Source organism: Camelus bactrianus, chromosome 35 (assembly GCF_048773025.1).
Source record: "Camelus bactrianus isolate YW-2024 breed Bactrian camel chromosome 35, ASM4877302v1, whole genome shotgun sequence".
Classification (NCBI taxonomy): Eukaryota; Metazoa; Chordata; class Mammalia; order Artiodactyla; family Camelidae; genus Camelus; species Camelus bactrianus.
Window position 1 is genome coordinate 8,827,501 of NC_133573.1, and position 12,949 is coordinate 8,840,449.

Consider the following 12,949-nt stretch of genomic DNA (forward strand, 5'->3'; position numbering starts at 1 on the left):
GGTGAGACAGAGATGTACAAGGGAGCCATCAATAAAGATTTTTCTCAAACTGCCTTTCAGTGTGGACTTCAGTGAGTCTGACATCCTGCTGCTAACCATTCATTTATACTCATGATCAGACTGTTCATGAGACATAGCTGGATCCGTATAGGTCAATGAAGACTTGGTTTAAAAAAAGGAATTCATGTTAGGGAAATTTGTGAACCAATATTTTCAATTATTAAAGAGATTATAAATTGAAATAAAAATAAGATGCTATTTTGCACACATTGCATTGCCAAGATTCACAAGTTAGCTAGCACAAGGCAGGTGGGTGTAGCTCAGTGGTAGAGCATGTGCTTAGCATGCACGAGGTCCTGGGTTCAATCCCCAGTGCCTCCATTAAGTAAGTAAGTAAGTAAGTAAATAAATAAATAAATAAATAAGACTTCTAAAAAAACCAAAAAAAAAAAAAATATAGCTATCACACTGTGAGTCAGGAATCAGGCACTCTCTGTTGGGTCTATAAATTGGCACAAACTCTATGGAGAGTACAAATTTTTTAACACACGTGACCTTTGAGCCAGCATTTCCACCTCTGGAAGTCTACATATGCAAAATGTATTCTCATGTCGTATTAGTGACACACTCAAATACCTATCAGCAGGGCGTAGCTAAATAGCCCAGACAACAAAGTACTGTTTGCAGTTGTAAACTTTGGAATATATGTTATAGGTACATATAACATACACAAATGGTAACGCTTTATGCCCAAGTCTGATTAGAATGTCTCCAGAAACAGTAAGGGTGATTGTCTCGAGTGCGAACTAGGTATCTGTAGGTCAGATGTATAGAAGAGATCAACTTTTGAAGCTGTATTTTCTTGTTCGTTTTTGACTCTGTATCATCTGCATATATTACCAATTCAAAAACCATTAATAAAAAGAGGTTCAAAAATAAAGCACCTTGAAATCAGTGTTTCCTCTCAAGCTCACACGGAGAGAAGAGAGATCGTCGTGGTGAGGAGCAGAAGTGCCCAGAGAGCGCTGTTCCTGGAACACACCTGCAAGGACTTGGGTTGACCAAGAAGCAAACAGGACCTGTACATTCTCCCTTGGTCTGGCTTTGTCCTTTCTCCATACCTCTAAAGACAAAGGCAGAGCGTTTATTTCAGCTGTTCACACTGCCGTGCCAGTGTTCTCCTCCGTGGATCAGCGTTGAACTTGGAAGAGAGAAGAGACACGTGGGGAGGAAGATAGAGGTTCTGCTTCCAGTGATGCACCTAGGAGCTTGTTTCTGCGTTATCTTCCATCTGGGTTTTAGTAGCAGTGTGAGGATGCATTGAAAACTAGGGATATACTCACAGGTATCGGAGCTGAATTGTCACTGATGATCCACTGGATCCAGGCATCAATCCCTGACCTTCACAAGCCTGTAATAAACTCCTCACCGGACTACAGCTTGGAGAAAATACAGACCACAGAGGGAGTCCTCCATGCAACTAAATGCCATCCGCTTTACATTCTGAGATTTTCTCTCTCCTATTATTGGCGTGTGTTAAAAATGTCTTTTCTTTAATAAATCACAGTGATGGCAGATATAATGGGCTTGTTTCATTGTTTTGTTTAATGCCCCCACTTAGCATGCAAGATATTGGCAACCCTAACTCGGTCCTCCCAATATTTAATTTGATGTGCAAATTGTGGTGTTCTGTGATGCCCAAGATCTGGAATCCCTTGCTAGCCTCAGCCTGGATTTAGGTGCATGAAGAAATTGGGCCCAAAGAGGCTGTGAGCCTCAAGTCACAGATGGGGGTACCCCAGGGTCGCTCCTCCGTCAGCTGCATGAGAGCATTCTCCCCGCAGGGTGAGAGAGAGCACATACGTCACTGGTAGCCATGTGCAAACCTAGTTACAGCAAAATCTGGCTCTTTGTGAAGCTCTTGGTCATTCACTCTCCAACTTCAGCCAAAGGTCCTTGAAAAGGGAGGAAAGCAATACTAACCCCAGGGATGGATCAACTCAAAGCTTGAGACAAGACATGCAGCACGTACAAGTCTTCCAATTCGTGTATCACAATGAATAAAATACCCAGGGGAGCATCTGCTACCAAAATTTCCCTTCTTTTCTGTCCTGTGGTCTTGAAGTGACCAGCCGATTTTTCCTCCGACCGCATTTAGGGAAAGATTTCATTTCACTCTCATCAGGTCACAACATGGCATGAACTGGGACTGATTCAGAAGAAAGCTGTAGCCTGAGACACCTGAATGCTTCGGGCTCTGATTTAAGGCACAGGAAGGCCGGTGAAGACTTCCTCTGGGCACCCACATTGGCAGGACTGCCCCCTCCTCATTATGAAATTACCCTCAGAACTGAAGTTGTTGCAGAAATGTCCGAGCGCCTACAGTGAAAGGAACCCTTTCCCCTTCTAGGGCTGCCTGGGTGAAGATGTAAGGGCCTGGTCTCTGGAGCAGGGCTGCCTCCGTGAGATCAATTCAGGTCATTTCGTGCCCTTCTGTCTTCGAAGTTAGCACTCCAGCTAAATTCACATGGGGATTTGCCAATTGCATGGGGATCTCAGGTTATTTATCGATCAGGGCTATGAGTTGTGTGGTTAGGAACCCACCCAAAGCCCAGGATCTGATCATCCTTTTTTTTCCCCAAGTATGTCTTAATGAAAATATTTATCTTGTTGTCTTGCGGAAGGGTCATTTTGTCAGTGATGGGATTATATCAGCCTCGTGAGGGTTAAAAGTCCAGAACTGTTCCTCCCGTGGTCATTCCTTAACCAGTGGTACCCAGAGTGCACTTCCAAATTCTGGAGATCAGGTGTGGAAAACTCAGGGTTCTGTGGGCTGAAGGATGCAGCAAGTCAAGAACCCTGGATGATGACCACCTGTGAATTCTTGTTTTGTTTTGTTTCGTTTTGTTTTTGAGGGGAGGAAGGTAATTAGGTTTATTTACTTGTTTGATTTTTTTTAATGGAGATACTGGGAGGTGTAGGTAACTGGTTTTATTTATTTATTTATTTACTTACTTAATGGAGGTACTGGGGACTGAACCCAGGACCTCGTGCATGCTAAGCATGCGCTCTACCACTGAGTTATACCCACCCCCGACCACCTGTGAATTCTTAAGAGCACAATGCTCACAGGATGCCAGCCTGCCACAGCTGGCCAACAGTGCCCAGCCTGGCTTTTCTGTAGCCGGAGTAAAGCCAGGACTTGCACAATACGACATACGCCTTTTGATGAGACCTTGGAAAAAGTCAGGTGAATGGTGTCATAGCCGCCTAGCTTATCCTAAGTGGAGGAGCCTAGGGTCCAAATGGAATAATTTTCAAGTTCCAATAGGTGGCTCTTGCTGTGCAGGGACATAATATCCCAAGAATATACTGGAGACTAGTGGAGATTCAGTCCTGTTCCAGGGCTGTCTGGTCATTCTGACAGCCTCCTAAATTGCTCTAGAGTTGGTCTGGAATGCCAGGCAAAGTTACTAAGACTGGTTAGAATGTGCGTGAGTCCCAAACACCACAATGCTCCTGCTCAAACACACACAGCCACATTTCCTTCCGTCCACATTCTCCCATCTCCTATCCCTGGTCATGCCCAGGAAGGATTCCCCCCCCAGCAGCAGGTGGAGTGAGGAGGGGTGGCGGGCGGGCAGTCCATCACACTGACATCACAGGGAGCAGAATGATGCTGGTTTCCATTTGTATTTGTCACATTCACAGTGATGAAGGAATCAGTCACTTCACCATGTTTTTTGGTGTAGCTGTGTTATACCCAGACATTACATACAGTAATATGCGTTATTTGCTTATAGATTACTTTCTTTTTATTGCTTGTTTACATAACCAGAGAATTGTGCAATATTTTTAAAACACTATGTGCAGGAAGGTTACACCATCCATGAATTTCATTTGAGGACAATAATTTCAGTGAGTTTTATTTGCCCCTCATTTGAGGGGCATTATGAAATATTTGTTATAACAAAAGGCCATTGAGTCTGAAAGGGTTTAGAGTTACGAGTCATTCTAAGGCAACATGGGAAAGTCTTTTGGGGAGAGAAAACCCAGTCTAATTCAATTACTTAGGACGGATGGTGGTTCTCCTTGGGGTGTTCTTTTTACTACCAGCAGACATACTCATTTTGGGAGTGACATAGCAAACTCACTCACTCCAAGTTCCCCAATGTGGAGTGTATGTAACAGCCATGTCTTAGTCCATTTGGGCTGCTATAACAAAAATACCATACATAGACTGGGTGGCTTTTAAGCAAGAGAAATGTGTTTCTCACAATTCTGGAAGCTGAGAAGTCCAAGATCAAGGTGCTGGCAGATTCAGCACCTGGTGAGAACCCACTTCCTTGGTCATAGATGACCATCTTCTAGCCATGACTTCCCATGGCAGGAGGAGGGGGCAAGGGAGCTCTCTGGTTTCTTTTCTAAGGGCACTAATCTCATTCACAAGGGCTCTACCCTCATGACCTAATTACCTCCCAAAGGCCCCTCGTCCAAATACCATCACATTGGGGATCAGGTCTTCTACTTATGAATTTGAGGGGGACACAAACATTCAGTTCATAGCAGGTAGTACCCACCACATAGTTTGTGTGTCCACAGCTTCTCATTTTAGACTAGCTCTAAGTGCTTTACCTAAATGTATCAGATTCATTCTCAAAACAACCCTGGGAGGCATGGAAATTTTTAAATGCTGCACAACTTTAACAGATGATAAAGAGTCATCCAAAATGTCTGTAAAAGATCTGGGAGAATGTGGTGAGCATGAGTGCTTCCACAACCTGCATCTGAACTCTGGAAAGCAAGGCACCCCGGGAAGTGCGGGCGGAGGAGCTGGGATGATTATCCTTGGCACATTCCCAAGGTGCCCTGCCGGGGGTGATCTCGAAATCTCCACAAGCCACTTTTATTCCAAATAGGAGAGCAAGTGACAGGTGGCAAGACTGAAAGATCAGGCAAGTTATTATGCGTTCTCTCCATCACAAGCCCAGAGCATCCCTGCATGTGCCTGACACGCATTTTACTGCCTGTTAGTTTTGAAAGTCTTGAAATTCATCCTTGTGAACAGCCAGGGGACGCGGGTGTGGGGGGCAGGGCCAGAGTGGAGCAAGGGGGACAGATGTGGAGGAATAGGGCCATTGTGCTTGTCAGAGAGGCTGTCAAAATCAAAAATGCGTTGTGAGTGGGGAAGACAAGGTTGCCTGTGTAAGAATGAGGCGGACACTGCGAGCCTGGTCTGCTGACAGATACCACTGCCCTGACCCACTGCAGTGCCAGCCTGCTGGGGGCCCTATAGAGGCAAACCCTTAAATTCACATGTCTGTCCTCCAAGGGACATCTAGAGCAGACAGGCCAGCCTTTGTAACTAGACCCAGACAGGCGGCCATCTATAGGGTTCTACTTAAACAAGCATATCTTTAAAAACCCTCTGGCTTTAAGGTAAGGCAGAAGCTTGACAGACAAAGACGTCAATAGGATATTCATATCTGTTCACTTTTACATGTATCATTGGGAGTTTTTTGCACTATAAACAGCGTCTATAGGACACAACTGAGTGATCAGAATAAGAGCTAGTGGTTTTGCTTTAAAAAACAATACCTCAGTAAACACTTCGTCGTCGTTTCAGATCACTAAAATGGTTAACTAGGTTATCTTAATGACCAGTTCTGATCAACTGGATGTTGTCTTGATCCACTGCTTTGTAGTTGACCTTCAAATGGTTTTGCTGAGTAGAAAGTCAATGCACTGGAGCGAACAGAGAGAATGTTCCAGAAAAACATCCTTGCCTATTCCATTGCCTGCTGCCTTGGGCTTGCACACCGTGGTACTTAATAGATTGTCTGGTATAATCTGAACTGTGATCTCACAGAACCAAGGGCCTCAGCTCTGCAGAATGCTCACATTCTAGAAGGGGATGATTCATTTTCAGGGCTGCAGAATAGCATAGTTCTCTCTAGAAGATTGGTTTGCCCACACTTCCCTCTGGAGTGTGGCTTCATGTCTGCCCTTTCATCTGAGTCCTGTCACCAAAATATTGAGCCTGCTGGAGGAGGTTTTTTCATAGACTTTGGAGAAGGAGATGGTCACTCGGGATTCAAACAGAAAGAAACTCGAAATTTGAAAACATACACACAAATGCTATTATTTAAATGTGCAGAGCAAATTCTAGCATTTGCCTACCATATCAGGTGTGCTGCTGATTAATTGTTCTCAGTTGGCGAGCCCCGGCATGTTGGTTTCAGATCCTTCTCAGGTGGTCTCTAAGCTTTGATCAGTGGTTGAAGTATGTTTTTTTCTAAGTGAGATGTGTATACCATCAAGGTGATGTCTGTGGGATGGTGTCAGTACCCTGTGCCACCAATACTGAGACATTGGCTGTCACCTTCTCAAACCCAATGGCCACTGGGCTCAGACCTCCTAGAAGCCACCACTGCCCCCAGCCATGCCCCTGCCACCTAGTGCTGCAAATCCCACCCTTGGGAGTTCTGCTCTACCACCTCATTCATTCTTGTTCATTTCCCGTGGAGTGGAAATAATGCTCTTCATTCTCACTTTATCAGTGAGCCATCCCTCACCCCCCAGAGTCCCAGAGTAAGTGCTCCCCCAAAAGGAAGTACACTCTTCTTTCATATTCTCAAAAGATAGGAGAGAGTATAAAACTGCACCAGCACATCTTGCCACATCTGCTCTAGACTGTAAGTCTTGAAGAAAGCCATGTCTTGATCTTCTTAGCAGCACTAGGACCCATCTCAATATCTTACCAGTTGCTGAATAAATATTTGTCAAAAGCATGCATGAATGAACAAACAAATAAATGTTCAGATCTGATATAAGCATCAATAAAACTTCTCCATAGTTACCAAAAATTTGTATCAATTACACAGAAGAGAGTTACTAAAAAGAGTTCGCATTTGATATGTCCAAGCCATCCTTTACTATATGCTCATGTATTGATAAGCGCTGATGCCAGTGAGCCTGCCTTGTCTTGATGCATTTTCAACAGCCTCCCCGCATGAAGACTGGTGTGGTTCTGCTGCCTCCAAGGTGCCCAACTGACTCCACACGGTTCATGTTATCCACTACCACCGGAAAGCATCCCAGATGTGTCCTATGGGTGACGTCCACAACCCGTGACCATTTTCCTCATGCTCTCTTCATGCTAACTCTTCTTCTGGTTGATTTTTCCTCTATGGAAACAGTTACAGTGGCTTTGTCCCGTAAAAGCAGGATGTTCTTGGTACATCCTCCTTAGAGCTCTAGCTCAAGAGTATTAAGCACTCGCAGTGCCCAAATTACACACAGTTCCTTGTCCCTCAAGTTTGCTCTTTACATTCCAAGAGGCACTATGCCTGGGGTTGCCCTTAAAACCATGTGAAGTCGTTGCCAGGACTGGGAGACAGGGAGACTTCACTGAACAAGAAATAGTACCTGTGCTCCATTGGCTGATCCCTTGTCCATCCCAGGAAGAGGATTAATGAATTACACAAGTATATCTTTTATGAAATTCTAGATTTTCAAAATACTTCGTCCAAACTGAGTTCTTAAGGTAAGGAGCTCAAGAAGTCCTGATTTTGAGAGCTCGCCTGAGATCCTCAGGAGACCAGAAGGACACTGTATCTGTGTCTCTACCTCTCCTCACCAGCAGTCTCCCGGGTATATGGCCAATTTTTTTTCAACCTATCACTCTCTCACCTGGTGAAAGAAGGTACCTGGGTTTTTTGAGTTCCTTCAGGGAAGCTATAGTTTTAACAAAAGACAGCAACTACGTGGCAAGGTATCAGCTGGTGTTGAGTCTTTGTGGCTGACTTTGGTTGCTCTGGTCACTGAATCCATCCCAGACATGGTAAATGCATTAGCTGACAAGGAGGTCTGTGAATATGGGTTCACCCATCAGGGAAATATATTTTCTGTACACTCTTGGCTATTGGAGCCATTCATCACCGCGCAGCCGCCCCCTCCCTGGTGCCTTTGCCTAACAAGAGATGCCTGTCATGAAGCCCACTCTAATTCCCCTATTAGAGGCCCCCAAACAGAATCGAAACCATAATTCAAAGAACATTTATGTACAATTTATGACCCACTGTCAAGCTAAACTACTCTGACAGATTCCAAATCTGCTTTAGAAAGAATATGATGCTCTTCATCCATTTTTTTTTCTTTGTCCCTCATTTTATGGTCGCTTTGTTTAAATGTTATATGCCGAGTTAAGTGGGTCTGTATCTCCTCTGGGAAAATGAAAATTCATGGGAAGATACTAAATTGGAGAGTTTCAGCTGTTCCCACTTTAGAGAGCTCTGACAACAAAAGGAGAGTTTTATGAGACAGCAGACAGTCTTCATATTTTTGTTTCCTTCTCTGGTCCATGTGGGCCACCTGCTTCTTTGGCATCAGTATTAACTGGTAAGTGGTTACACCCTGTTGGGAGTCGGAGGCTAGAATTTGCACGGATCATTCAGTTCAGCAATTATTCAGGGAACAGGACAGAACTCACTGGTAGAACCAAGGCTGTAGGCTTGACAACCAAGCGTTCCTGAGAGATTTACTCAGACCTGAAAAATTGTCCGAAGCAGTGGTTCTTCTTAGGATATAGGATTTCAGCCTTAAAAGGAAAGGAAATTCTGACCCAGGTTATAACACAGATGAGTGTTGAAAACATTATGCTAAGTGAAAGAAGCCAGACAGAAAAGGACAAATATTGTATGATTCCACTTCTATGGGATACCAAGAAGAATCAAATCCACAGAGACAGAAAGCAGAATGGTGGTTGCCAGGGGCTGGGGCAGGGAGAGATGGGGAGTTATTGTTTAATGGGTATAGAGATTTCAGTTCTACAAGATGAAAAGTGTTCTGGAGGTTGGTTGCACAATAGTGTGAATGTACTTAACACTTCTGAACTGTACGCCTAACCAGTGTAGTGTACACAGTCAAGATGGATAATTTTATGCTATGTGTATTTCACCACAATTAAAATCTAAGTTAAAAAAAAAAAGAAGATGCCTCAAACTTTGGAGGCAGAAAAGGAGAAATGGCCTTTGCAAGATTTAGTGGCTCTTCTCTCCCTGGCAGAAGCTTGAGGAGTTGACACAAAAGATTAAATTTTTTTTCCTTGATGTTTATCTACTCTTGCAGAAGAGGGGGTGGGGAGGACAGAAAACGGAGGATGGGGGAGAGTATACGGATCTAATAATACACTGAGAAAAAATTTCGTTTCCCTGTTTTTCACAAGACTATGTGCTTTTCTGTCATCGTGTACAGAACAAGGTCTGATGGGTGTTTGACAAAGAACTATTGATGGCGGGTCTGTGTGAATTGCCCTAGCATTGGTCACAGCCAACTTCTGTGGGACCCACTGCCCCCGTTCCACAATACGCCCCAGTGTGTTTGGCCATTTATGAAAGGTCACAAATGAACTGAGAAATGGGCTGGAGTCAAAAACATGCAGCCCTATAAATATCAGAGTCAGACAGTTTATTCCATTTTTTCCCACTCTCCCTGCCCACCCCATCTCACTGTCTCTCACCCACTGTCGCGGTTCCCTGCATCTGTGAAGTGGTAAAGGGCCGGGCAGTGGCTGGATTCCTCACCTGCTGACATCACTTTGTGCCCAGTCTTTGTCCCACGGCATCATTAATACAGCTTTTTTTTTTTTCAATCCTTTAAGATTTCTGGCTCCAAGGCTCCAAAACTCCAGCCGTAAGGTCTGCGATGCCCTGTTCTGTCTTGAGGGTTCCCACTTCCCGCTAGCGGTGATTCTGGCTTGTGACTCAGTTTGAGGCCGGCCGCATTTCCTGAGCTGAGGGGTTTGCAGGTGTGGGCCATCAGCGGGGCCTGATCACCCATCGGATCCTTCGTGATGACTTTAGCTGCCAAACTGGAAGACTTTGAAGTGACACTGGAACACCTGCTCATGGATGTGTTTGTAAGTACAGGCTTCCACTTCCTCCGTGAACAGCGGGCCCTCTTCTGTCACCCCCCAGGGTCTTTCCGCCCCCGCTCCTGTGTCTGATCCTCTTGCACGGTTGTCCAGTTCTCCTAGGGCTATGATTTCTTCCTCACGTGCCTTTTGTGGGGAGAAAACCATAAAGTCACTAAATGCCTGAGCCATGCAGAATGGTGTCTACAGATGACATAGCAGGGAAGTGGCTTTTTAAATCTAGTAACATGCAGAAGTCAGAAGGAATGGGCTGAAGAAATAGAAAGCATTTGCCAAAAGAGACAAAAGCCATTTGGAGAGGCATTGCCTGGGAGAATCAGACATGTCTGTGAAGTAAAGCGATAGTTTCAGGGAGAAAGGGGGGAGGGTGGACGGCGAAGTCTGTGTCTGTCAGGTGGAGAATGCCGAGGGCAGGATGGAGAACATGACTCTCCAGCGCTGAGGTCCTGGCCTCTTTTGTAGGTATTAGGTTACCAAGACTTCCTTGGAAATTGATTTTATGGGACAAGGCTGTTTGAGTGACTCGCTTTTAAAGAAAAAGCAGCTGACAAGGACATTTCCATGCAGATGATGAGTCTGGAAACACAGTCTTTGAAAACCCCTGGTGTTCCTAGCAACCTCTACATATAGCCTTCCTACCCAGCCCCGACCACAGTCATTCTGATGCTTTCCTCTGGGTTTTCTGCCGGTGACAAGTCTGTCTGTTTTGTGTTATTGGTGGGGGTTTAACTACAGATGGTGTGAACCATGCAGGTGGTAACAGCTGAGAGGTGTTCTCCATCCAAGAACAACCCTGGCTCTGCCCTGGGAAAGGCAGCCGTGGTCCATTTTGAGGACAAGCCAGTCTGCGTCTCGAATCCGGAAACGGCTGCTGGAGGACTGGCTCTTTCTGTTCTATACATCACTGAGCCCCCTTCAGGAACCTTTCAGGGCATGGTGTGTTTTGGCAGACGTGAGAGTCTGGGGCTGTTTTTTCTTCATTAATTTATAATTTGTCTTCAAATTGAGGCAACATTTTGCTGGCAGGATTCCCAGAGGGAACCAGCCTTTCCAGGGCTGGATACCAGCATCTCAGTGACTTGCAGTCATTCTGACCATAGGATTGGGAAGTTATGCCTCAAGGAGGAGTGTGTCAAGAATGGAGAGGGTCTTTCTGGATTTCCAGTGATGGGAGATCCACAGTCAGCATCATTGCTTTATCTGAAGTATAAATAGAGATCGAACAGCAGCGGGTTGGGGGAGTTTCTTTGACTGCTGATATCCTCTGCCTGCCATGGTGGTGGCTGGTGGTGGGTGGCTGTAGGGTCTCCTGGGGTGGGGGCAGTTGGGGGCACACCAAAGGGTTGGTGTGAGTTTAGTTGTCTCAGGGGTGGTGGAGAGATTAATCAAGTAGTTATTTTATTAAAATACCACAGAATCATTAATGTATTACCCTTCTCTCCTTAACTGCCCCCTGCCCCTCCATGCTATTTTCCAATATTTCCACCCCCACAATCTTGTTTTGAAGCTCCTGGAAGGGACTGCAGTCATACACTCCATCCTCTTCCGTCCATAATTTCATGGCCAAAGTTCAGGTCCTTACTACATGTCACTGGGACTAACCATCGAATTATTCTCCTCCATCCAGTGTTTCTCCCCCAGTTCATCCTACCATTATCATCTCCAGATCAACCTCCCTGCAGTCTATTTTTTTAATTAATAAAAAATAACTTTAGACTAGTTTTCTGATTCACAACAAAATCAGGCAGGAAGTATAAAGATTTCCCTCGTATCCCTGTCCCCACACACAGCATCCCCTACAAGAGTGGTACATCTGCCACAACTGACAGACCTACATTCACATCATTATCACTCAAAGTCAAGAGTTTACCTTAGGCTGAACTCTTGGTGTTGTTTGGACAAATGTAAGTATCACACAGGATAGTTTCACTGCCCTAAAAATCCTCTGTGCCCCACCTGTTCATCCATCCCTCTCCCCTAATACCTGGCAACCACTAATCTTTTTACTGTCTCCATAGTTTTGCCTTTTCCAGAATGTTGTATAGTTGGACTCATACAATATGTAGCTTTCAGATTGGCTTCTTTCATTTAGCAATATGAATTTAAATTTCCTCCATGGTCTTTTAATGGTTTGATAGCTCATTTCTTTTTTTTTTTTTTTTTTTGGCAATTAGTATTTTATTTTTTATTGATGTATAGTTGATTTACAATGTTGTGTTAGTTTCAAGCATGCTAGCTCATCTCTTTTTGGTGCTAAATAATATTCCATTGTCTGAATGAAACACAATTTATTAATTTATTCACCTACTAAAAGGTAACTTCTTTGCTTCCAAGTTTTGGCAATTATGAATAAACTACTATAAACATCCATGTGCAGGTTTTTGTGTAGACATAAGTTTCAATCCATTTGAGTAAATACCAAAGAGCTTGATTACTGAATTGTGTGGTAAGAGTACATTTAGTTTTGTGAGAATCTGCCAAACTGTCTTCCAAAGTAGTTGAGCTACTTTGTGTTCCCACCAGCAATGAATGTGATTCCTGATGTTCCACATCCTCATCAACATTTGGTGTCATCAGTGTTTTGGATTTTGGCCATTCTAATAAGTATGTGGTGGTATCTTCACTGTTGTCTTAATTTGCATTTCTTTAATGGTATATGATTTTGAACATCTTTTCATATGCTTACATGCCATCTGTATGTCTTCTTTGGTGAGATGTCTGTTCAGGTTCTTTGTCCATGTTTCTTACTGTTGAGTTTTAAGAGTTTGTTGTATATTTTGGATACCAGTCATTTGTCAGATATGTCTCTTACAAATATTTTCTCCTAGTCTATGGCTTTTCTTCTCATTCTCTTGATACTGCCTTCTGCAGAAGTTTTTCACTTTAACAAAGTCCAGCTTATCAATTATTTTTTCATGGATCTTACTTTTGTCTAAGAAGGTGTCACCATATCTAAGGTCATCTAGGTTTTCTCCTATATTATCTTCTAGGAGTCTTATATTTTCATTTTCATGT

General features: G+C 44.0%; 1 protein-coding gene across 4 annotated transcripts in view; it reads left to right on the plus strand.

Annotated features, from left to right (window-relative positions):
* The window catches only part of FRMD4A (FERM domain containing 4A), a 576,901-nt gene that overhangs the window by 242,401 nt on the left and 321,551 nt on the right, over positions 1-12,949 (plus strand). Inside the window, exon 1 of one of the 4 annotated variants that reach the window (XM_074358296.1) lies at positions 9,509-9,919. The exons of the other annotated variants lie outside the window; for them this stretch is intronic. Coding sequence (XP_074214397.1) covers positions 9,854-9,919 — 66 coding nt within the window. The 5' untranslated portion in view covers positions 9,509-9,853. Of the gene's footprint in view, positions 1-9,508; positions 9,920-12,949 lie in introns of those variants that run through there. 4 annotated transcript variants of the gene reach the window in all.